The sequence below is a fragment of the Pezoporus occidentalis genome, unplaced genomic scaffold, assembly GCF_034315485.1.
Source record: "Pezoporus occidentalis ecotype Australia unplaced genomic scaffold, CSIRO_AGI_Poc_V1 ctg34, whole genome shotgun sequence".
Classification (NCBI taxonomy): Eukaryota; Metazoa; Chordata; class Aves; order Psittaciformes; family Psittacidae; genus Pezoporus; species Pezoporus occidentalis.
The window spans coordinates 257400-282788 of NW_026915376.1; the positions used below are offsets into that span (position 1 = coordinate 257400).

Below are 25389 nucleotides of genomic sequence, written 5' to 3' on the forward strand. Positions count from 1 at the left end.
TAAAGATTGAATCAAGACATAGTTTGCTTGATAATGTTGAAGGATAAAGGTATGATTTCTTGTAGAAATCACAAATGTGATAGCTAATGTGATTTGTTACTTTTTTGGCCAAAATTACCCCTATAAATGAGAGCTAACTAATGATCCTGTTGTCAAAGACAGAAGGACATCTGTCACTGAACTGGAGTTTTTAAGGAACTTTTAGGTTAGATAAAACGGTCTATTGAAATACAGTGATACCTGGTGGAATCAAACAGTAATGACATGAGAAGTGGTTTGTTTCCTATCTTGTCATATCCTTCTCTAAAACTGGGAGTTTCACCCAAACAACAGCTGTATAAAATACGAGTCCTCTGTCCTTCAGTATGTACTTGTGTAGGACTTTGAACTTCTCAATAAGCTACTGGTCTTCAAGCATATTCATCATCTTAGTTTTGGTGCAGCCTAGGAGCAGCTCCGTGGCCAGTGAATTTACATGAATTTGAACTTAAGAGCAGGTCTCAGCTGTTAATTTCACTAAGATTGCCTGTGTGCAGCAAGCCTCAGATGTTATAAGACCTGCCCTCAGTAAAGTTTGAAGCCCTATTCTGACTGTGTTACAATTAAATAAGTATATACTGAGTTCCTGGACAATTACAGTGCAGTTCCAGGGGAGAGCACAGTCACCAAGACGCTGTGGCCAAAACATCCAGATTAACCACCCAAGAAGTGAAAGATTGCAGCCTGGGACAGCTTTATTGTTGCTATGAAATTGAATGCATGCATAAAAATAAAGAGAACAATAAGGGGCAAGTGTTTACTGGGCATTAGAGAGATGTTTATTATACCTTCTACACATAAGCAGAAAGCTCAAATTATCTCCAGATTTTAAAGGCATTGTAAAATAATTAAACACAAATACTCTTACTGGAACTGCGGATCCAGAAAATGTTCCTCTGAGGATTGTTATTTCATTCCTTACATGTCTTACTAGGCTGAAACACCAGAGCCCTGGGTTTGGCCACACAGAGAATTAAAGTGGAGAAGAGTTGTCCTGATTCTTGTTCATAGTCTGTGTGAAGGAAGGAGGGGAGTGTAGGGTGGGAAAGGACACGGCAAAGCATCTGTAAGATTTATTGCTGCTTTTGCTTTCAGTCCTGATGAGAAAAATAGTTCCATATAGAAGTAGAAGAAGAAACCCAAGAAGGTTGTTCTCACTCTGCCATGGAGCATGCTTCTGAGGTGGTACCCTCAGTTTGCAACAGACGTGGAGAGGCAACCTGACCCCTTGCAGCAGAGCATGCTTGTTAGCTTATTGGTTAAGCATCCTGTAGAGCCCCTCTGCTCTCTTTGCTTTAGAAAATGCAAAGAAAGGAATGTCACAAAGGAAGCCATGGCTCCTGGGCAGATCATTGCCCTCCAAACAGAAAGATGAGACTTTGCATGAAGCCACATTTAGTACCACAGATTTTAATGTTGGGGCTTGCCATAGTAATTCAGGCATATTAGCCATGTCAAATGATTTAGAGCACACTTTGGCACGAGCCAATTCAGGAGGTTAAAGCTGTTGGCAACCAAGCCAAAGTAAGTGTGAGAAAAGAAGCAATGGAGGGAAAGGAAGTACGCAGACAGGGTAGTGGCAGGTATGGGGACTCCCCCTTTTGGTGGTCACACTCGGATCGACTTGGCTGTAATATCACCTTAGTGAATCTGTGTCACCTATGCAGGTGATTGGGAGAAATAGAATCACTTTTGGTGATGATTCGGAGAAGGTAGGTTAATTAGAAAAAGTGGATATCTTATTTAGTGCCCTGTGTCCAGTTTGTACAGGCTATGTCTAACTGATGTAATTCAGTAATTAAAGATTCTCGAGAAGAAGCAACTATTGAGTAACCCTGTGTAATAAAAATACAAGCCTGTTTTTTCTCATATTAAAAAAGCCTCTATGATTGTAATTTTGGTGTATCGCCTGATTTTTTTACTTTACAGCTACATATGAGGGCCTGTACGATATGATGATTCATTTTATACCAAACCAGAAAATACACCATGAACCCATATTTGCAAACATTTAAGTTGGAAATAATCAAAACTAATGGCAGGCTTCCAGTATATTTTTGTTTGACATTCCATCAGTCAGCTAAAATACTATGCTGGCTACATTTTACTTAGGTGGCAGTCAAGATTTTCTACTTTTTCTATAGGAAGAATTATGGCTGGGGTTTAAAAAAAAAAAACCATAATCATCAGTAGGGCTTTTGTTTTGAGAGTGAAGATAGGTAATGGTGTCCTTCACTTTTAGGTGCCCTGAGACCATAGGGTATAAGTTTCTTGCTGGGTAACCAACACTGTTGGTCACAAATATAGATGCATTCTATAAGCAGTAATATATCTGCACAAATATGCTTAGAGAGTTTGTTCAGGAGACTGATTTCCAGACTAAATTTCCATCTCTGTTCCAACCCAGCACTAAGATACATCATGCAACGCAGTTTTGGAAAAGTAAAGATGTTTTAATTACTAGGGAATATCATTAATCATCTTTGAGCTTGTCAAACCAGCACATCCTCTGGTAAGCCATCCCATCCCTTGCACATATATAGAGTTCATATCTTACTCCTTGAGTGGGGCACCTAATGAAGAGTATTTGTCTTACAGAATTAAATTTATGCCTCCAAATAAAAAAGAAAAATGGATCTTTGTTTTAATGAAAATTGCAAATATTTACAATAAAATTAGCTAGTATGTGACTATTTAGCCTCCACAGCTTGAAAGCCATTTTCTCTGTGGCAAATATGATGTGAAAGGGAGCATATTTTCAGATTTTATTTTGGCACAGAAACTAATATGCCAGCTCACTGGCTCTTATGATCTGGAATTCTGTTTCCAAGGGTCATTAGTAGTGGATGCATCATAGTGTATTATGAAACTGCAGTAATGAATAATTATACAGAGGTATGCATCTAAAGAATTTTTTTCAGATGTCAGTGGTGAAGAGGAGAGTCAGGTACTGAAGCATGAGAATCAATGTTACTTATCGATGATCTTTGCTGACACAAGTGTGAATAATATTTTAACAATTAAATGTCTGATTTCCTTCTGAATCTAACGAACCTGCTGGCCTTACTGATCTCTGCTTTGACAGCGAGTCCTGAAGTGTTAATTTTGTCTTAGATAATGTATTGGTGAAAAAATAATTTCTTTTATCAACCTAAATAGACATCCCTTGAATTTTATTAGAAGTGTTACTTTTCTTAAGTGAGAAGCAGCAAATATGCCATGAATTGGCATAGCCAGCCTTGCTGAAGTTCAGGATCTTGTATGAATTTATGCCAGGTAAGGTTCTAGTACACTCTGTTCGAGCTGGAGGCATAAGAACATTATGTATCGCAGAGAGACTTTTGTTTTCATTATTCTTTCCTTTAAATGCTGTATCATATAATTTGTTTTGTTGTTTTTCTGTTTTTGTTTGTTTGGGATTTTGTTGGGTTTTTTTTCTTCCTTCCCTGACTACTGCTTAGTAACAAGTGGATGTATGGATTTTTCCTCATTTTTTGAAGGTGCTTTTTGTGAGCTGCCCAAATTAATTTAGAAACCATGAATTTCAAACTGTTCTTTCCCCAGTGTTTCCTTATGCAACCATTTCCCAGTACTTCTCTAAGCAAGGCATTTACAGAGCTTTCCATAATACGCTTTATCTAAAGAGTTTTATCAACTCCATTTCTGTATTGCTCATTAGGAGTATGAATAACCTTCTTAGCAGATATCTTGTTTTACCCCTAGCAGTGCCTTTGTTCTGTGTTAAAATTTGATTAACTAATCCATTTCTGTTCATTCGTCTCTCCAGACAAGTTTCCAAAGAGCATACTTTGCCCCCTCACATCTCAGAATTCCCTCAAAGCTAGTTTACTTCAATTTCTTCAATGAATCCCAGGAGGATCTTCAGCTTTCATAAAGTTCATATCAGTCACCAATTGGCTTCCAGTGTAGGAGCGTTAGCTCTGCAGTGAATCCCAGCCTGCCCATGGAGAAAAAATATATCACCATTTCTGCTTAGGTGGGAGGTAAAAAATGTTTTGACTGCCAAAGATATACCTTGTTAAACTTGTATTTAAAAAAAAAACCAAAAATCAGAGAATGTCCTTTCAAGAAATGACCTGTCTTTGTGATGGGTCAGGTGGACGTTCGAAGCAGTTTTCCTTTCCTGCCAGCAATCCATCAGTTTTATTTGGATTGAACTTTAATCAGCTTTTGAATACCTCTCCTGCAATCTCAGATCTTGATCTTGTGATTATTTCCTCTACCACAAATCTTGTTAAGCTTTCAAAAAGTCTCCAGCTGCTTGTTTACATAGGGACTCTTGGGGAAAAATAATTCAAATCACTGAAGGTATGAATGCAAAGTATATTAGCAAACCTAGATTAAATCTGCATTATTTTGGAAGATACTTCACTAAAATTACCATAGGCAGTTCTATTGCAAATGAGTCCACACAGTGGTCTAATACAGTCTAAATTATGCACTTCAAAAATTCAGTTTGGATCAAGTTCCTTGTGTGCCTCTGTGGACACAATCCCTACCACAGGCTTACCACACACGGTGGGGAAATGGTTTGCACTGCTCTCCTGCATAGTTCACAGCTGATATTGCTTGGCTCAAGTGGGATGTAACATAACTTGGAGTATAATCAGCTTATTGTCAATACATAAAGCTGTGCTGCCATCATTGCCGTTACCATTACTGCAGTACTCTCAAGTGGAAATCAGAATCCTATTATACTAAATATTAAACAAATGAGTTGCCTCCTGCACAAAGAGTGGAGTCTGAACAGTTGATGGCTGAGCTGGGCAGGCAGTGAGCTGCAGTGGCATCCGTTCTCCCAAGATCCAGCCTGGTGCTTTGCCTGAGAGGTCTGGTGGTTCATAGAGGCTGCATGGGAGAGCCAGGCCTCTGGCTTGACTTGAGAACTAGAGTATGAGAATTTCTAAACTACTGTGCTAGATTGCAGGGCCAAATCAGCATCAGCTGGCATGACCGGCTGTGTTCAGAGCAATGTTAGCCACCCAAGCTGAATAATTTTACTCATGCAGATGTGCTCACAAGAAAGCCATGCTGTGCATGTTTGTGTTATGCATGTACACCCTACATCTGGTTAAAATATCCTTCTCTTCCCACTTAAATGCTCTGGGAATTACCTGAGGCTTATTGCCTTTTTGATCCCTTTCAAAATTCAGACAAGTCTGATAGGGCTTGTAAATGATTTTGTAGCCTGCCATGCATTGATTTTTCTCTCCTTGGAGAAAAACAGAAAACCCCATGAAGTTGTGAGAAATGGTTCAGTGCTTTTTCATGCATTTTGCCAGTTGCAGGCCAAGAATATAAAGGACAATGCATGTTCTGCCATTTGAATGCAATCTCAAAGGTTGTAACTGTCAAACTGGAATATAGTTCCAAGGTTTCAAAAAGGCCAGGTACCTCCTACTATGTCTTTTTTCTTCAAGAAAATGCCAGCTTGGTGGGGTCACAAAGTGGTTACACTATCAGCTTTGTAAAAGGAACAGCAAACGCTGGGGAAACCTTTAGTGGCAAGAGGGATAATGGCTCTGTCAGTTAGAAAACGGCTTTTAGAAAATGTATTTTCACCCAAGGTGAGTCAATGAGATCAGATGTATGACCAGAGTGGGTGGAGCCACTGCCTGTATTTAAGGCTGGACTACTGAGCCTGACAACAGGAATACATCTTTCAGTGTTTGGCTAAAATAGTATTTTCGGTTGTTGCACACGGTATACAGGATTTTGCTTAAAATGGTGAAGCTAAGGGATAAGAAAATCTTGATTCAGCATGGAAAACTTCATACAAGCATTAGTGATGGACAGTGTGGAAGCTGAAATCACTAAATCCTCTCAAACCATTGAAATGTTGTTAGGAAAATGAAAAATGCTTTTTGCTTTGGTTTTGACCAAACATGTTGATTATGTATTCTATGACAAAGAAAGGAGACTCTTAAAAGAGAGGGCCCAGAAAGGAGACTCTTAAAAGAGAGGGCCCAGATTATGAACTGCATTCTTTAGGCCAGAGGGAAGGGAAGGATGTGGACAAGGAGGTGGTACAGAAAGAAGTTGTAATTCTATGTTGGGTCAATTAAAATCTCCTGGTGTTTTTCTTTTATTAAAAACTAATCTATCTGGAACTGCTTTGCACTTGCCGTAGGCCAAAAGAGTACGTACTGGTGGTGCATGCAGTGTGCACATGGCCAGCTGACATATGGCGTCTTCATGCCCAGCAGTAATTTGCTCATGTGTCTAACACATCTGATACAAACACAAGGTACTTGCGTACTGAAATGAGTATGTGTGTGTTTCTATATATATATATGTATATTTTCAATCTTTTTTTTCCCTGACTTCTTGGAGTAAAATAATGTAATTATTTTTGTAAGTTGAGTTTTGGATTACGTATACTGATAGTAGTGTAATGGAGCTAAAGCTTCTTACAGCTTAGGAGGATTTAGAATTATTGGTCTTGACGGTCATACTTCAGCAAAGTAAGGAGAGCTACTATCAGCACAGACTATTTTATACCTATCTTAAGTCACAATTTGCCAAAGCAAACAACATGCTCATGAATTGTTATATCCATTTCTCCTTTGAAGTGGTACTCCAGTGGACGTGCTCTGTTTAAAGTGCTCTTTTTTACCAAAGAGAAACCTTGGGACAGTAAGATTAATATTAACGTTATCCCTGGGCAGTGCAGGATGCACAAGTGTTGGAACAAAAGAGCTGCAACAAAGGCTGAATGTGGAATTGTCTCTCAAAATACGACATTGTGCAAAAACAGTACCGAGTGTTTCTGTTCTGGAAAAGCTTAGGAGATTTTTTAATCAAAGTCTATACAAACTTCAGCATTCTTATTTAAGAATGGCATAGTATCAAAACCCATCTCCATTGTTTTCCTTGCTCAGTGGTTAATGCAGCTGTAGCTAGGTATGGCTGTCTCCATCTCATTGCAAACAGCAGTATTTCCATTGGTCACTGGTCGGTTTTTAGACTGGCTTATGCTTTAAGAAATTATAAAAATTTAAAATAGTAAATGCAAGGTTTCTTACACCTCAGCAAATTCACTGGAGCTTTTAATACTAATTAACAGTGTCTGCTTAGATCTAAGCATTGCAGAACTGTTCGTTTTGTCATCAGACACAATTCTGTGTGAACCATTTGGTGGTGACTGAACTTAATTTTAGAACAGAAATTGCCATATAGCTCATTGATTTAATTGGAAGTTTTAGAGCTTTCTTGAAGGCTGAATTGTATCAACAGATGAGATAGTGACAGAGGCCTAATTGAGAACCTACATAATGCAGACGGTAAACTTGGAGCAATTTTGTGAAATCAGTGCATTATACTAGTAATAATGAGTGAAGAACAAGAACTGTAAAACTGTTGGGATCAATAAAGTCAAAACTGAGATCCTACATAAATGGTGACCTCATAAATACCTTTGTTTATTCTTGTCTGCTTGTGTTGATGAGTTTGGGTTTGTTTTAGCTTACTCTTGTCATTTTTCCCACAGAGCTGCTCAGAAATTGAACCTGTCTTCCAAAAAGAAGAAGCACAGGCCTTCTGCATCATCTGTTCCTGAATCTCCTCTCTTCCCTACCAGCTTCAGCAGTATACTTCAGACTTCCCCACCCCCTGCACCACCATGTTTATTGAGGGCAATCAGCAAAGTGAAAGACACCCCCGGTTTGGGCAAGGTAGGCCTTGCGAGTATCACTAGAACACTTGTTTTATATGGGAGAAGATTTTATCCGTGTGAAAAACAGTAAGGGAATTGGAATACCATGTCATTTCTCAGTTGGCTTTATTGCAACTGGTGCCTGAACATGCGTACAAAGGTTTAACAACATAAGTCACTTAATGCAAGTGAACTTGTAATAAAGTTGAGGTTGACTTGAGCAAAGCCAGACCTAATTGTGCAGCAGTAATACACTTCAGGGCCCACGGTACTCAATGCACCTGCACAGCGCTACTAGACAGTGATAATATCCATTCTGCTAGGGTTTCTAGAGCGGTTGGTTTTTGTGGCTTTTTTAAACTGCATACCTGTTGCTTGCTGTGGCATATTCTGGGTTCCCGATCCCTTTGCTGTCCAGACTGGTGTCTTGGGTAGACTTGCTCTAATTCGCTTCTAGCTCATGTTTCTTGGCTTTCTTCCAGTAAAAGCCAGGACAAGTCTGGGCCATGTACCTGAACAAAGCCTATACTGATAATGATGAATTGTGCCTTTTTCCTTCTGTCATGTTATTTCCTCCCATTTCCACAGTCATATCCTCTTAAAATGCTGGTTATGTTCATAGTTACCATAGAAAGTGGTTGAGGTGATAGAGGAGGTGGCTATATAGTTTGCTGTTGCTTTTTTGTTTGTCTAAGTGGCTCTTCCTTTTCCGTGTCACAAATGGAGAGCCTGGCATATTACATCTGGGAATACATACTGATTGTTGCTGAGGAGAGCAGTTTGCTTTAATCAAGGTAGTTTCTTATGCAAGCATCTGTGTACATGGCATTTTCATATTCATTGAATACTAAGCTGTGACAATGAATTTGGTGAAAATCTTTGTATTTAGAAGAAAAATTGTAATGTATGATCTAGGATGCTGAGCATAGGATGGGCTTCAGAGTTTTCATTGCTGATTTTGGATACTCATTTTCTTATATTGTGCGGTTCCAGATATTTTTTTTCAAAGAACAATGGTGCTACTTTCATGGATGGTTTAATGCCTGTTTGGAAAGGGATTCCCTCAACACAGGGGTTTCTGCTATTCCTTTGCCCTGGTAGGTGGGAAGAAATGTAGAAATCTGTCATGATCTTACAGAAGTTAGTAGTGGCACATGCTCTGACTTCAGTGGGAGGAAGAGTAAACTTCGACCTGTTTGTTGTAAGAAGCTGCTATGGAAAACATTTGCAATAAAAGCCATCCTCTCAGGATTCTTACTTTTCTGTGCTTTGGACAGGTTATCTCTGAATAAAAATTAAAATTCCATTGAGAAATAATGAAGGTTGTGTTCATGAAAACAAGGGACCAATTACCCTTGTTGAACTGTGTGAGCACTTTTCCTGACTATTGGTTTTCACCCTTCCCAAAAGAAGCATCTACACACACAGGGACACAAACAGTTCTGTCAAGACACTGCAAACTTTATCTGAACCTTTCTTACTCCTCCATTAAGTGGTTTCCAGTGGATAGGGTTTGGGAGACAGTTTTACAGTATGCCCAAACAGACCTGTGATTTGCTTCTTCATTGGCATCCTGTACCAGAACAGGCTCCAGACTTACCAGCTGAAATTTTGCAGTTCAGTCAGTGAAGGAAGGTATTTCTTTTCAGTTTAGACATAGCATCCTATAGCTATCGGAGTATATGAGAAATAGCTAAGATGTATTAAAAAATTGTTTTCACACGTGCTTCTCTAAAGTAGTAAACCAAATTAGGTTAATTCATAGGGTCAAAATAAAGAAAATTCTTTTTTTTTTTCTTTCCCACATTTCCATTAGCAAAAATATGTCTAACCTGCGGTTTCTGGAATTCAGTTTAATTTTTCATCTCTTTGGTTTCTTCTAGCAGTCACCCTATAATTATGACCTGAAGCTTGTGTACTTTTTTCATCAAAGTTTCCCATCAGTTTACCTCTGTAGTGCAATTTTTCATTTTAATATGTCAGAAATAGGTGTGAGGCATAATAAATAAATAACTGTGGGATAACAATGTAATTTATTTATCAGACTTGGAAAACTCCAAGTGAGGTAATGGAATTTCCAGCTTGTTTGCTTTTAATTTTTATTGTTGTTATTTATGCATGTTCTGTTCCATTTGGTTGGCATATGTTTTGATAGGAGCATGCTAAAAACTTACTTTTCTCAACATTTTGTCTCATATAGTGTTTTCTGTAAGGGTATAAATTTATAACATGTGGACCTGTGTGGAGAAATGAGGTTCAGGGAAGCTAAACATTACTTTCAGTCACTGAGAGTTTTTTTCGATTTGTTTTTAAATAGCAGTTTACCATCAACTCCAGTGTGATAAAACTGTTTAAAACACTTTGGGCTTGAGTGGGCTGGGCAATTTCTAGCATGACAGATTGTTACTGGAAAGTCTGCTTCATCAGACCTGGAAGGCTGACTGTTGCCAAGGATTCTGGATTTCTGAGACTCCTGGGGATAGCTGCACACAAGACGAGCTTCCAGGAAAACAGGCTCTTTGCTATAGGGTTGGGAGCCCTGGCACAGATGGTGTGTGTTGCTGCCTTGATGTTAGCTTGAGAGCTGTCAGTTTGCCAAGGTAGATGGGCATCTGAGATGCTGCAGGGTAAGAAGTCAGGTACTTCAAAGCTTAGACTTTGAGGTTAAATTTCATTTCAGTTTTCTAAAATGAACTTGTCACCAAACAGTTGCCGTTTTACATTTTCACTTCTAGAAATTGCAAAGATTCTACTTCTCATTGCAAAATTGAGGACTGATTTATTTAAAATTGTAGAGTTTCTCTGATGTCATGTACAGGCATATAACTGTTGTGAGTCAAACTAGGAAGAACTGCCTATCAACAACATATTTAAAAGTTAATTAGCAGCTCAGCATGTGTATAGTACAACTGAAGAGTGTAAACTGATTAAGAGTATTATTCAGGTTGCATGCTGCAGACCTTTACTTACAGAAAGCCTTGCAAGTCAAATGTACCAGCCTGGAATTTGGAAGAAGTGTTATTTGGAAGTTAAAGTTCAGCTTCATAGACGGGTCATAACATCCATATGTGCTTTGGGTCTGCATTTGCTGGCAAGAGGGAACTGATCCCAGGTGATAGTGGGGTATGCCCACAGTTGCTTCTTGAGAGCAGTTTTCTTTTGGTTTCAGCGACAGTTGTGCCCCATAAAATGCCACATCTTGACAATCGCTTTTCCTGCTCTCTCTGCTGTCTTTGAATCATCATATTCTGAGTGGCAGATTGCTTTTGCTGGGTTTACATATGGAGAGACTGAGACTGCCTGGAATGACTGTACACGCAGTTTCCCCAAGTCCCATTATATTCTGAAAACTGTTTCTTGAAACTGTTTTGTCCTTTCTGATAATGAACCAAGAAACAAAGCAAAAGGCTTTCCATGCAGAAAAAAATAATCAGTCCATGCTTGCACTCAGATTAACTACTGTAAAGGCATTCTAGTAAGGTGTGCTTAGATTTCCTCCCCAGTTTGCTTCCCTCCTTCTTCCTGCCCCTCTACTTCCGTTTTCTGTCAAACAAAACCAAAACTAAACCAATACTTCTGATGAAAATCTGAAATGTTCTTTCTGTGAAAGACATTGTTTTGTTAAATCCCACGTGACAGATGAAAAACAGCTTGAATGAAAAATTTTCTGACAGCCTTGATAAATAGGTTGCTTTCAGGTGGCACAGGGTTTAGGATGAATGGATTTTGTCTCTGTGCTTTCATTTATTATTTCTCTGTGTGTAGTCTTGCAAACTGTCACTGAAAGGTATTTGTTATGTTTGGGAAGAGATTTGTTTACTTTACCTTGTTTATTTTTTTTGTGTGTGAATTGTTGTTTGTTGGTACTTGTTCAGCTCAAAATCAAATAGCAGCATTTATGCTTTAGAATCATCCCTATGCAAAAGGTTTCTACTGGGGAGAAATAAGTCATCACTGAACCTTCTTTGGGTAGTTATTTCAACCTGTTAGCAATATGGACTGTAATTTGTTACACTGTGTTTACTTTTTATTTTTCTGTAGCAGTAGGACTCCTGTTTCCAAAGCCTAGCCCCATGTTACTAAATTATGTATAGATTCAGATAAAAGGACCCTGTTTCTGTACTAGGACACTTACGATCTCAGGGTAGGGAGGAAGACCAGACAGACGGGAAGCAAGAAGAAACAATGAGGTATTCTCGGTCATCTTGATAGCGCTGTCCTCAACCCATCAGAAGTCTAATATTAGATACCCCTTGTCAAGCTTTGGTAGGTGTCGTAGAAGAGGAGATTATTAAAATCTTTGAAGGGGACGTAATAGGTCACACTGCAGATGCTTCTGAGGAGCCCTTTCCAAGTGTGTAGGGCAGGGTAGGAAGCAGCACAAGAGAGGCTTTTTTGAGAGTGGTAAATGAGTGAGAGATGCAGGACCAGCAAGGGCTGAGCATGGAACCTGCCTGGTCAGAGGTGCATATGGGAGCCAAGCCACGGCCAAATGCTAGGAATGCCAGCAAAATGCCAGTAGGAGATTAGCAGTGTGATAGACATTCCTGAGTCATACACCTTTCTTCTAAGGATTTGTGTCACATACTAAAGAAGGTTTGGTTAAAAGTAGTTTTCAATGCCTGGCTGTAAGGATTTAATCTTCCATTAAAGAGTAATACTGATTGAAAGAAGCCTAAAATCTACTGTTCACTTTACATTAGTCTGCAGTTTACCTTTTCCTCACATGGATTCGTATAGAACTGTATCTGGAATCATCAGAAATATTTTAACTTGGAAGTGCCACCACCAAAACAATGGAGGATTTTTAGAGGCACTCAACTATGTCATTCATTTGACCCTTGTGAATGTCACTGGGATTGGCAGCCACTTCCCTGAGCCCCACTGAAGGTTTGCACCAAAAAGGATAGCTGGCGAGTATATTGCTTAACGAAGGAGAACACATTTGTGTGGGGAGAAGTATGATACTCCTTGCCTCTTTGGAGGCAGGAGGACCACAGAGGCAGAATATCACTGATGATTAATGGGCAGTATCTGACAGCTTTGGCCTAAAAAAGACAATGGTAGTATTGTTAAATTTTAAAAGATAGTTTTAATGTCATACCATCCCACTTTGTATATTGATCATCTAACATGCTAATGTCCCTTTGATCCAGGTGGCTAGTCAAGACACAGTGCTTTGCAAACTTTTTGCACAGGGAAAGAGATTGTGAAAAGAATGGACCATAAACTTGTTTAGGTTGGAAAAGATTGCCAAGTCCAGCTGTTAACTGCCAAGTCCACCACTAAAGCATGTATTATGACCAGATATTGTTAGTGCAATTTAGTTCTTTTACAAGGAAACACAAAATCCTGAACGCCAATGGAGAGAAGCAACCAAAGACAATTTTCCTTCTTACTTAACCAGGTCTTTTCATCTAGGACTTTAGTGTCTCATTTCTTCCTTAGTTTAAGGACATTTCTTAGTTCTACAGTACCAAATTTTGTCCAAGTTTGTCTTCACCCTGCTTGCTCTTTCTGCCCCTGCTTCTCTACATGTGCTATTTCTTGTTTCTATGTACCCCTGCCAAAAGTAACAGTGAAGAAAACCCCACTGCCCATTAAGTTCAGGTTTCTGAGCAGGTTCAGAATGGTCTTTTGGCAGGGACAGAAGTGTGTGCCGATGCTTTGGGTTCGCAAATGGCTAGTATTTCAGCTATCCACTGTCTTAAAAATAGTTTGTCGGGCTTTTCACTACTTAAGGCAACAATTTTAGCACTAACCTTGACATGCTTTAATCCAAGCTATAATAGCATAATACGTGTGCTATTATATATAAACATTCTATTTGGCTATAGTCTGTACAAATCATGATTTGAATAGTCTTTGTCAATAGATGTTTTCAATATCAGTTTCAACTCTTTGTATTGGTGGAAAGTAAAGAGACATTCTTAGACTTATGTGATTTGTAAACATGATTTGAAGGGAATAACTTCTTGATTAAGTCCAAAAGATACAGGAAACCTCCTCTTCTACTATCAGCGTTTGCATTCTGTCTAGGTGATTGGTGGATGTGAGGATTTTTTGGCAACACTATGGTATACATCAAGCAGGTGTTTATGAAAGCCTGTGTTAAGGTCAGCAAAAAACCAAGCACAACTTACAAAATATGTTCTCTATTTCACTTTGCTGCCATCCGTCTTGAAGGCTTTACAGGAAGAATCAGAAGAGGTTCTCTTTCCTTTGTAAAGCAGAGGCTCTCTTTCCATCACTCAGGTGTATAGGAGAAAATGTTAAGTTAGATGAAAAATGCGTTTTTAAATCCTTTGTCACAGAAAACAATTTCTAAGGTGAAAGCTGGTTTTGCCCAAAGTTACCATGGTTACTGAAATGGGGAGAATAAAAAGAAAAAAAAGATGAGCCCTTGAGGCATTTAAAGGAGACGTATGTGTTCATCTTTGCTGTCAACATGATTGTTGTCAACATGATTGTTGTACAAATTAAATAGTTAGTTCCACTTGGAATGAAATCCAGGTGGCCTTTTGCCCTCCAGATACAGTTGCTCAGAACTGGGATTTTCCTCCCCAAATGTACTGTTCGGATGTGGCGGAGAAGCTTTCATGCTCTTTGGCTTGGTTCCTGCTAGGAGGGCTTTTCTGGGAGGAGTTTTAATACCTCAACATGCATTTAAAAAAAGTGAAATTAATAGCATTTCTGCCATATAACCTAACCAGCCTCTTTAGGAGGGGAAAATTAGGTCTTGCCCATACCTGTTAATGAGCCAGTTTAAGGGCAGTGGGTCCATTTTGGCCCACCTGCAAGCTATTCAAAGCATAGAAAGTTGTTTCATAGTTCCTGGCTTGACAAGCTGTCATTCCTGATAATGGTATTCCTAAATGCAGTTGGCAAGGAGCAGACTCCAGAGAGAGGAGCTCATGGCAAGCGGATGCTGCTGGTTGATATTTTGGGGCATCATGATAGTTCTAGTTAATCACTTCCACTTCATTTCTAAGACTCTAGTACTTTTCGAAACGTCCCCTTCTTCCCCGCCCTCTCCTCCACACCTCTCACCCGATTAATTCATTTTTAAATCCATGAAGAAGAGGTTAATATAAATCAGGAAAGTCAAGAAGAAAGAAACTGAAAATTACAAAGCTGTTTCTCAGACAGTGCTGAGGAAGGAATTTAAATGCTGAATAGTTTGCAAAACCTGGGACATGGTAAATTTTCTGAGATCTCATGCAAAGTGCAGGCACTGTACTTTAAGCACTCTCTGTAGACCTTGCTATATATATTTTTTTCTTTAAAACTTCCTCAAGCTTTTCTCCTCCCAGCCTCTTCCTTTTGTGTTTGACTCCTCTCAGCATGTGTCCAAGAGCAGTGCTCAGTGGTGCAGGTGGGATGGTGACACTGCAGGAGGCTCCACTATAGCACTGCTGTAACATCACGGACTAATGATTTGGCTGAGCCTCTTGATTCAGCGCAAGGTTATTCTGCTTTCCATTATCCTAAAGGTCTGGGGTTTACCTCATTTCTCTGGTACAACATTGACTTAAATAGATAACAAGCTCAGCTGAGGAAGAGCCTAAGGTGAAATGTATTTTAATACTGAGAGTACCATTAGATAATACCTCTTCTTATTCACTGTCTCTCCCTTTTTTGCCTGTTCCTCTAGGAATCAAACCCATTTTTGGAAATATCTCTCTGTAGACATTTATCCATTTTTTTTTGCTTTTATGAAGCACAAAAGCTTGTATCCCCATGCTCATGCCATTATCTCCCTGTCTTTTTCTTCACTTTTCAGTGCCACCATTATTGCATTCCCTTAGGCTGTGATTCATGTTAGGCTACCTTAAGTGAACTGATTACTATCCTTCTGATCTAGGCTGGTCATATGAATTCCTCCCATGGAGGAATGGGAGAGAAGTGTTACCTGTATTAGGATGGGATGACTTGCCTACCAGATATTCCTTTCTTTTTCAGTTGATTACAGGGGCAACCTATACAGCTGTCTTAGAATGAAATATTTAGCTCAAGCAAGGTGAAATTAATCTCTTCCTGAATAGGAGCACAGTCTCTTCTTGTGCTCTGCTCTGAACCTTTAACTTGACTAGAAAACCAGCTACTGGGAGATACATTAATAACGTGCTTGCAGAAAGTTCTAGATACTTGCATCTCTCCTTCAGATGGAAGTCTGCATCCTCTGCTTTCCAGTCTGAGAAACATTGGAGGTTCACTACATGGCGTGCAGGTCTGGTTGAGCAGACCTGCATGCAACTGAGCAGGTTGCATAAAGCAGCCCGACCTTCAAGGAAAGGACCAGGTAGGCTTTTGCACATTTGGCCTTATGCAAAACAAAGGAAAGTTGAGCTGATTTTTATCGATTTAAAGAGTGGAGATGTTCAGCTGTACTTCTGCTAGGATGAATCTGTAAAACTGATCACAATGTGCATATCTATTAGATTAGAAACTCTGGCCTTCAGATGCCCAGATAGTCATTGCTCTGCAACATGATCTGTGAATTGCTTCCAGAGAGGACTCCTTCCCAGAAAGGTAGCACTGTGGCTTGGTGTTTGGAAAGATTTCAAATACCATTAGTTTTCCAGATATATAAAACCTTTTTCTTCTTTAGCGTTGCAAAAGAGATTAGCAGTTCAAAAATCTTTCATTGGATAGTGAGATATGAAATTCTAGGTATGAAAAGCAATACTTGAATATTCCTATTTTTCTTTATAAAGGAATGTTTCTATATAGTAAAGGTAAAACCAAAGTTTTAAATCATAGACCTGTTTGATCTTAAAAAATCAGGAGGTAGGTTAATACATTTTTAAGGCCTGTGACCCTCAAAACCTCTCCTGTGACCCTTAGAAGTGAGAAGTGGAGTGGATGTAACTGCGACAGTATGCATATGTATAGGTATATGTGTAATTCACGCAATACATACGGTGTGTACATTTGTATCTAGAAACACATATAGGCACATATATATGTGTATAGGTGTATTCATCTCCCCCTCTCCACAAGTACAGTGGAAATGCATAGGAAAAAGCTATATATGGAGGTCCTGAGCAAGTTATCTGAAAAAATTGGGAGGCAAACTAGCTATAGACTTGCTTTTATTTATAAAATAGCAGATTTTTTAATTTTTTTTTTTCAGAGAGAGAACTCAACATTCCCTTAAGATATTCCCAGTAACCTCTCATGAATTTTTATCAAGAATAATATTATTCTTCTTGAATAGCTCAGTCCTCTTATACATTGCAGGATCTTTTCTATCCAATGAGGTGATTGAAAATGCTGATACAAACAGCAATATTTTACATTAAATTCTCTAGGTACTTGTGAGGCTCTGTTGCACTTCTGCAGATACCAGTTGCTCTCAACCGTATCAGTTGCTGCTGGATTTTTCCAGAATTCTCTCAATTTACTGTGTTTGTACTGAAGGAGATGCTTAGTTAGAAAAAGATACGGTGTCAAAATGTGGTGTTTCTTAAAATGCCAGCAGGAAAGTTATGCAATAATGTTTACAACATCACATACTCCATTACAGAAGCATAGACATGGGAAAACTTAAAAACTGTTGATCCTTTCTTCCCTTTCTTCCCTGCCCCCTTTTCCCACAGAAAATATGACATATGTATTTCAAACTGTATGGTGTGAATGTAATTATCTTTGCTTTAATGTTTTAGCCCCTTCTTCCCACCATTCAGTATTGCTGGAGGTTTATTCAAATGCAAATCTTGATTTGCAATAGAAATATATTCTTGACTAGCTTGACTGCAGCTTCTAGGCCCAGATTCTGGAAGCAGTGTGGCTAGAAAAGCTGCCCTCTATTCCCCATCTGCCCCCAAGAAAATACCTTAACCACTGAGTTTTTGTCAGCTATGAGGAGCAGTGCTAAGGTATGTGCTGGCACGAGATCTGACAGAGGCACCCGGGATGCCAATTGGCCGGCCACACAGGAGGCAGCATGCACCCTGATTGATAACAGCGTGTGCAGATGTGATAAACACAAGGAGGCCCAGGCTGCTTTTGGGAAATGGAATAGCAATGCAGAGGATTCCCCCAGGGCCTCGTATTCTGTGAGCGGTGGGAATCATGAATCTCCTCAGATGGGAAGGAGTTATTCATCATAAAGACTATTACGCTGTGCAAGGCATTGCTGAAACAGAACATCACCAAGCTATTTCCTATCTTATCAGGGTGTATTAATAATGCAGCAGTAATAATAGAAGTACAAATTAAAAATAACTGGATGGGCAGATAAGCAGAGTTCTTGAGATTAAGGGGATCGGGAATTGCTTCAAACAGTTAATTGCAGAGCAGCACATAGCGGGAAATTTGCCGTTGCTGTTTTGCCTTTATTATTTTCTTATTCTTCATCTTATCTCTGTGAGCATTATTTCATAGCTTTTACATAGGCACTAATAGGCACTGTATTTCTTCAGGATTTCAGAATGTTCTTTTTTATCTCCAAAGAAATGAAATATCTTTGCTGATCCATCTAATTCAGTAGGGATTAATAATGCTGAATTAGAAGAGTATTCTGATTATTAGCCTTCCTCTACATAAACCTCTTACTGTTTTCTCCTCCCACTCCCAGCCCACAGTATAAAGGCAGACATGACATTACAAGTGTCAAATATTCACGCTTCAGGACAAATTGATGCAAACTGTTCCCTGGAGGTTTGTAAGCTCTTTCCTTATTGCAGTGGCATGAAATCACCAGCATCCTTGAGTCTCTTGAGGTGTGATAGGCAGGCTGGGCAAAAGGAAATGCAAGTATCTGGTTCTGTGGCACTGGATGACTCTGCTCCCCCCCCATCCTTTCTTGCACAGCCTCTGTCTTTCATTCGCTGACCTGGCAGGGCACTACCTGATCTGGGGCCTCTGCATGGTTCTTTTCAACAGAATTAAAATAATGACTCAGAACTACTCTTTGGTCCCCTGCTGGGTACCAAAATGTGCCTTACTTAGGGCATGGGACTGCTGTCACTTTGATTTCAAGTCTTATTTGCTAAGCAGTTTTCAGGACACTCAAATTCTGCTCTCAGTGAAATAGGTATTGGAGCTAGTGCAATGTGCAGACATTTCACACAGCTCCATCCAAGCAGCACTGGCCCACTGAGAGATAAGGCTATCAAAGGAAGCCCATTTGATTGAATGCCCGATACAGGGCAGCAGAAGGTTAGCAAAGAACTGCAGCACAACTATTACTCCACTGTTTTTCTGGAAAGCAATATCAATTGTGAAACTAGCAATATGGGAGCTCAGTGTTGAAGATGGTAAATCATATATCATCCTGCTTTTAACGTGGTTTTAGTAGTCAAAAAAGCTTCTCCATGTAATATATTTATTACTAAGGAATTCAATATAGTGTACAGAATAGTTCATCACAGTCGGTTGCCAAAGGAAAATTCTTCTTAATTTGTCAGGTTAAAAGGGTAGAAAAAGCTGTTGCTTAAACAGTGCTTTCTTCAGTAATAAAAGAAGAAGAAAGCCAATTGGACGGGAAGGGATAAGAGAGAACTTGGCAGGGGTATGAAACACAAAGAGAAGAATATATTGGCTGCACACCAATCCTGAACTTTCTGTGCATGCCATCAGTATTGTAAGTGTTCAGCACAGTTTGATGATTAACTTTTGAAATAGAGTGGTACACTGTTGGCTGGTCACTCTTAATCTTTCAGCTTGCACCTCCACTATTGTAAATGCTGTAAATTAGAGCATCAGGGATGAACACAGCTGTAGGTGAATTCACCAGCTTTTCAGTGCTTCAGCAAAGCAGTGAAAGTAGGTGAACTACACTGAGAAGTGGGCAGACTCCATTTACCTGTGCTTACTCTTGGCAAAAGCAGTGCATGGAGCATTTTTATTTTGTGAACTGCATGACTGAAGCACTCTGAGCACATGAATTCATGTGGATGAGTCCAAGATTAAACTTTCAGTGCTCATAGGCATTTTTACAGAACCTGCCAAAAAACTATCTTTTGAGTATCCATGATACTCATTACCCATAATAACTATTAACTACTGTCATGCTATTAAGCCTATCAATCCAAATCCAGATTATTTTACTTTTGTTTCCTCCCCAGAAATTATTCACAAATGTTTTCTATTTACCTATCCATGACTCTGATGTATATCTGTCCTGGGTTCAGCAGCAGCAGTCATTTTTCTCCTTCTTAGTAGCTGGTGCAGTGCTGTGGTTTTGACTTTCAGCCTGGGAACAGCACTGATAACACCGATGTTTTCAGTTGCTGCCCAGTAATGTTTACCCTGATCAAGGACTTTCTGAGTCTCATGCTCTGTCAGAGGGCAGGGGAAGCCAGGAGGAAGCAGAGACAGGACACCTGACCCAAACTAGCCAGAGAGGTATTCCATACCACAGCACGCCATGCCCAGGGTGTAGAACTGGGGGCAGCTACCTGAAAGGGCTAGATCACTGCTTGGGTCAGGCTGGGTATCGGTCGGTGGGTGGTGACTGGTTGTATTCTCTTCCCTTGTTATTTCCCTTATCATTATTATCATTGGTGGTAGCAGTGGTGGTTTGTGTTATACCTTAGTTACTGGGCTGCTCTTATCGCAACCTGTGGGAGTTACATTCTTTTGATTCCCCTCCCTATCTCTCCCGAAGTGGGGGGAGTGAGCGAGCGGCTGCATGGTTCTGGGCTGCTGACTGGGCTTAAACCATGATAGTATCTTACTGTCTCTAACTGCCACCAATGCCTCTTGTTTATCCCAGTTTTGAGGCTGCACCTCCATTTGTGGGATGCTCCTCTTGCCATCACTGCACCCTCAGGTGGCCTCTCTCTTGAACCCATGATCCTTCTACCTATGCTGTTCCAGTCTGAGCCCAGGATCTTAAATATCAACATTTCTTCTCATTTAGCAAGGTTTTTTTTTGTTTGGCTTGTTTTGTTTGTTTGTTTTTGTTTGTTTTCCTGATGTGATTTGCATATGCATCGATTTGCTTTTTTTTTGTTCCATCTGAAGGGAGACAAAGGGGAAAAAGGAAACTCATCAAAAACTAGAGTATAAAAATTGAAAAAGCTCTTAGGATATATCTGGGTGTCCCTTCACTAAATTCTCAGGCAATAATCACAAAATAAAATTAATGAGACAGTTCTTGTTTTAAGACATTATTGGCATCCATTGTCTCTCAGGGCTAAACTGTGGAGATTTGGTATGGGGACCAAGCAGATCTGCAAACAGTAGTACAGAGGCTGGCTGTTAATATTTTCTTACAGAGTTCCCAGTTACTGCCTGGAGAGAGGACACACAAGGTTGTTGCCTGCCCTGAGTTTACTCTCCCCCTTCTCCCCCGTGTTTTCAAGAAAGGTTTGTAAGATCTGGAAACACCTCCTAGGTTCTAAGAGTTTTCATAGGAAGCCTTTTGCATCTCAATCGGTGGTTGTGTTTTTTTTTTTTTTGTGCTGGTGCGTGTTATACAACTATTTATATCAATATGTCTCTCCTACTAGGTAGTCCTAGAGCATATAGAAATATGGATAGAGAAGATATGTTCAAGCTAGCAAGTGAGTCTAAAATACCAGTCTCTGGACAAAGCTCCTTTTATCATTCTTCTGCTTCTGTTTAAATTGCTTCCTGATAGTCCAATTCTTCTTTTCCTATAGGTTCTTTTACTACGGTGAGATAGAAGAGTATTCACTAAATTCTCTGGCCCCCTTGGTAATCTTTTACACTACTAAGTAAACATGTCCATTGTTTAGTGCAGAATCAAATGACCTGACAAGGCAGATACAGCAAACCTGTGACAACATACTTTCTCCCTCCCTTGTTCCCAGCACCTTAATCCTACAATACTGCTGCCCACCCATACCCCTTGATCAACTCCTTTGAGGAGTATTAGCAGTTTCCTTCTGACTGAGACAAGATGCACACAGCCTTATGTTGCAGCATGCTTACTTGTTTTGAAGTGAATGATTCAAGTCCAAATCTGTAATGGTTGTTCAAAGTCTAGCTGGTAAAGAAGCTCAAACTGTGAATAGTTAAAGGTTGGTAATTGATTTTGATACTTTCTAGAGACTGGCCTTTCATATCTCATAGCGAGCTATGTTTTAGCAAATTGTGGAAGCACAATAACTAAGATCTGAATCAGAAGCTGAACTATTTTTCATATGAATGTTACCATCTGAAGTAAATTTCTTTAGAACTAGATATTAAAACAGGCTTCTGAACGGAAGGCAGAAGGATGTAAGGCTCTGTCAGAATGACTGAATTTGAACCAAATTCAGCTATGACTTTCACAAGCAGCAGACAAATACTGAATTAAAATGGTTGTTTCATGAACACTGTGTGTTCTTGCTGCTGGGATTTTAAGAATGGAAAGGTAAATTGTACCTTACTTTAGCCTGGCTGTATAAGCCTAGGGGGATGTTTGCAGATCTGTCCTTGAACCCACCCAGTAACACCACGCAGAACAGCAGCATGTGCGGTAACTGGAGTTGAAGGATTACGTAGGACAGCGGTTCCCCCACAGTGGCAGGGGGCCCTGTGGCAACTGCCTTTTCCTGTGTGGAAATGTGCAGGAATTCTGTTCCTTGGATTCTCAGGGAGATGTTATGCTGGAGAAGTCAATTTTTAAAAGAGACAATGGGAGCCTGTTTGACAGTTTGTATTATATCCCAAAATGGAAGGAGAATGAAGAGATACTTTCTTAAAAGGAGATGTTTTGGACCTGATATTTTCAAAATCCAGACAGTGAAGATTCAGACTAGTGGAGGGAAGGCTGTTGGTGGTCTCAGTGAATAGACAAATATATCAGGAAAACCAGTATGTGAATTAGCAGTCTTGACTGAGAGCCTAAGATTAAACAGGCACAGACACTAAAAAATCCTCTTGCCCTTTTGAAATGCACCTAATGAAATAGAGTTGAGGTATGTTAATAAGTAAACTGATCTAGATACAGTTCATGCAGTACTTCGTCTGTTTAGAGAACAGAATTGTCAGTGTGACATATTCTGTAGTTTTTAATTAACTTAATTTTAAAATAAAATAAAAATAAAATAAAATAAAATAAAATAAAATAAAATAAAATAAAATAAAATATACGTTTTTATTTATGCACATTGGGCAGGCTGTCCCAACAATCATGCCTTCCGTTCACATCCCAGCCTGCGCATGCAGAAGTCAAACAAAACCACCTCTGTCATGCGGTGGTGCCTTTTATTTGACACAAATCAAATAGCTGCCAGAGACCACATCAAGTTCAAGAGTACAGGGGAGGAGGATGATTATAGACTGGCAAAAAGAGCTTCATATTAAAGGAGACATTAATTTGCATTTGCTGATATTTATTTGATCTTGAAAGTAAAGACTGTTGCAACCTCACAGTACAAAAATGCTTTTGCTTGTGCTTTTTTTCCCCCATTAAGATGCCAATTTGTCTGTGCTTTACTGATCTTAAAGATAAGGAAAGAAGTGAATCTTCCTTTCAGTTCAGTCTCAAAAAAAACCCAGTGTTACTCCTAGCTCCATCTAGACATTCCTTTGTCATTATGGTTCAGATCTGGCCCCTTTGAAGAATTTCTTTTGAGTAGATGTTAAAAATGTCACAAAAGAAGGAAGGAAGGAGAAAGTAAGAATGAACTGGAAATTCTTAGACCTTGCCTGGCTCAGAACTTTGCCTTCGCAAAAAGTACACAAGGTGGTTGATAAATCGTTCTTGCAGATTAAGCAATATTTTTTATGTTGTTGTGTACTTGTGGATCTGTAAGGATTTCACTTGCAGCTAATGGGTTTTCTTTCCTTTGAATTACCAGGGAGTTTGAGCAGATGATAAAACACTAAAAACCTTTACTAATAATAGAAGGAAGTATAAGTTAATATAAATCAGATACAGAATACAGTTCAGAGATTAAAGCAGTGTATTGTGATTATGTCGAGTTCCTTGGAAATAATTCTTCCTTTTCTTTTGACCATATGGGGCTTTTTCCTCTTTAAAAATTGTAGTTAATGAAGCTGCTGAGGTGCAGAGGGAATACAGGCTAAGCAATGGAGACTGACAGGAGTGGTATCAAAAATGTAAATGGAGGTGCATGATGACCAGTGTGCTGTGCTCACCTTCTTTCTTTTGTTGTTTTCAGCTACCCCATATCATAAATACCCAATTCTTTCTTTATTATTTGTTTGTAGGGAGGTTAAAAGGATGCTTCTTATATATTTGCATTGATTCTGCTTTAAGCTACTGAATATTGTTCTCAGAGGACATTCATTGCTATATGCTTCTGATAGACAAAGAGAAATAATTTCTAACTGAGCAAGTAGGTGCTTCTGAGGATTAGCCTTTTAGAATAGTGTCTGCAGTCAGAAAGGCTAATCGTCCAAATGATAGACATGCATGGTTGACTTTCCTCTTTATGCAGCCTTGATTGAGACACGATGAGCATACTGCGGGCCTCTGCAGTGGATAATTTTGTTAGAACAATGTCCTCCGGGAAAGGCTTTTATGCAGCAAGGATGACAAGTGTGGCAAATTGCTTACAAACCCCAGACCTAGAGGCTTCTCTTTCTGAAAGCTGCCGGCCCACAGTGCGGCACTGCTACAAAGCTGGAATTCAGTATCTGTTCCTGCTGCTGTAAAAAGTGTCACTTTTTTCTTAAACTCCTTGCTTATTTTCTCAGAAGGCTTGTTTTCACAGGATCAACAGGTTTGGGGGGCCCAGGGTACATGAAAACAGAACAGAACCAAATGTTCACTGTGAGGACTGCTTGTTGTTATACCAATAACAAAAGAAGGAATCGCCTCCTGATGAAGTGATATAGGGCACTATCTTCTTTCCTTTCCATTTCTGATATAGAAATCTTGTCTGTGGCAACTGCATTCTCTTGCCCTTTAGTTTTTTTGCCTTTTATCTTTCCTATTTCTGTTGTTAACTGACAGCAGCTGCCAAAAATATTATATCCCATTTAATTTCTTAAATACTTCATAGTAGCTGCACCACAAGTATACAGTTTGTGATGTTCTGGTCTTATGATCTGTGTGTCTTCTGACGTATTTCATGGTGACAAGGGCTCACATTCTAATTGCTTACAGTCTCATAAGCAGAAATGGTCTCTGTAGTGAAATGAAGAGGCAGGGCATTATTACCACAATGGGTGACAGATCCGAAAGGATTTATAATCTAATTTTAGTTAATTAATGACTCTGATATTTAACTCTTCCAGCCTGCCCTTTTATTAGCTATGTCTAGTTTTCTGGACCGCAGTACCACTCTTACTCTGTAGAATACAGCTCCTGACTACAGCACATTCTTTATTGCCTTGTATCTTTGCTACCAGGAATACGGTCCATCCATGTCATATTTGCTACTGCCACTTTTTCATCTTCCCACATTCATTTAGGGCTGCCTTCCATGCTGTTTCTGGTGTTTTTTGAATCTGTATTTTCTTCTTACACTGGTCTGTGTCTTCGCTTCCATCCTGCTGACCTTACTGTGTTATAAAAGGCGAGGACGATCCCTGAGCCACATCAAGTAGATCAGGGCAGAGCTCTGTGAGAACAGCCCTGCCCATCGGTACTTATTTACATCTGCTAAAGATCTAGTACCTAAAATCTGAGCAACTTGCACCTAATTCATCATGTCTTATTTCCTTTATAGATAGAAGAAGTAGACAAGTACCAGAGTTTCACTCTGGTTATGTGAAAAGAGGCATGCAAAAGAACTGTAATT

General features: G+C 39.5%; 1 protein-coding gene across 1 annotated transcript in view; it reads left to right on the top strand.

Moving 5' to 3' along the window:
• The window catches only part of KIF26B (kinesin family member 26B), a 288950-nt gene that overhangs the window by 176057 nt on the left and 87504 nt on the right, over positions 1-25389 (top strand). Inside the window, exon 5 of the mRNA XM_062629463.1 lies at positions 7550-7733. Coding sequence (XP_062485447.1) covers positions 7550-7733 — 184 coding nt within the window. The remainder of the gene's footprint in view (positions 1-7549; positions 7734-25389) is intronic.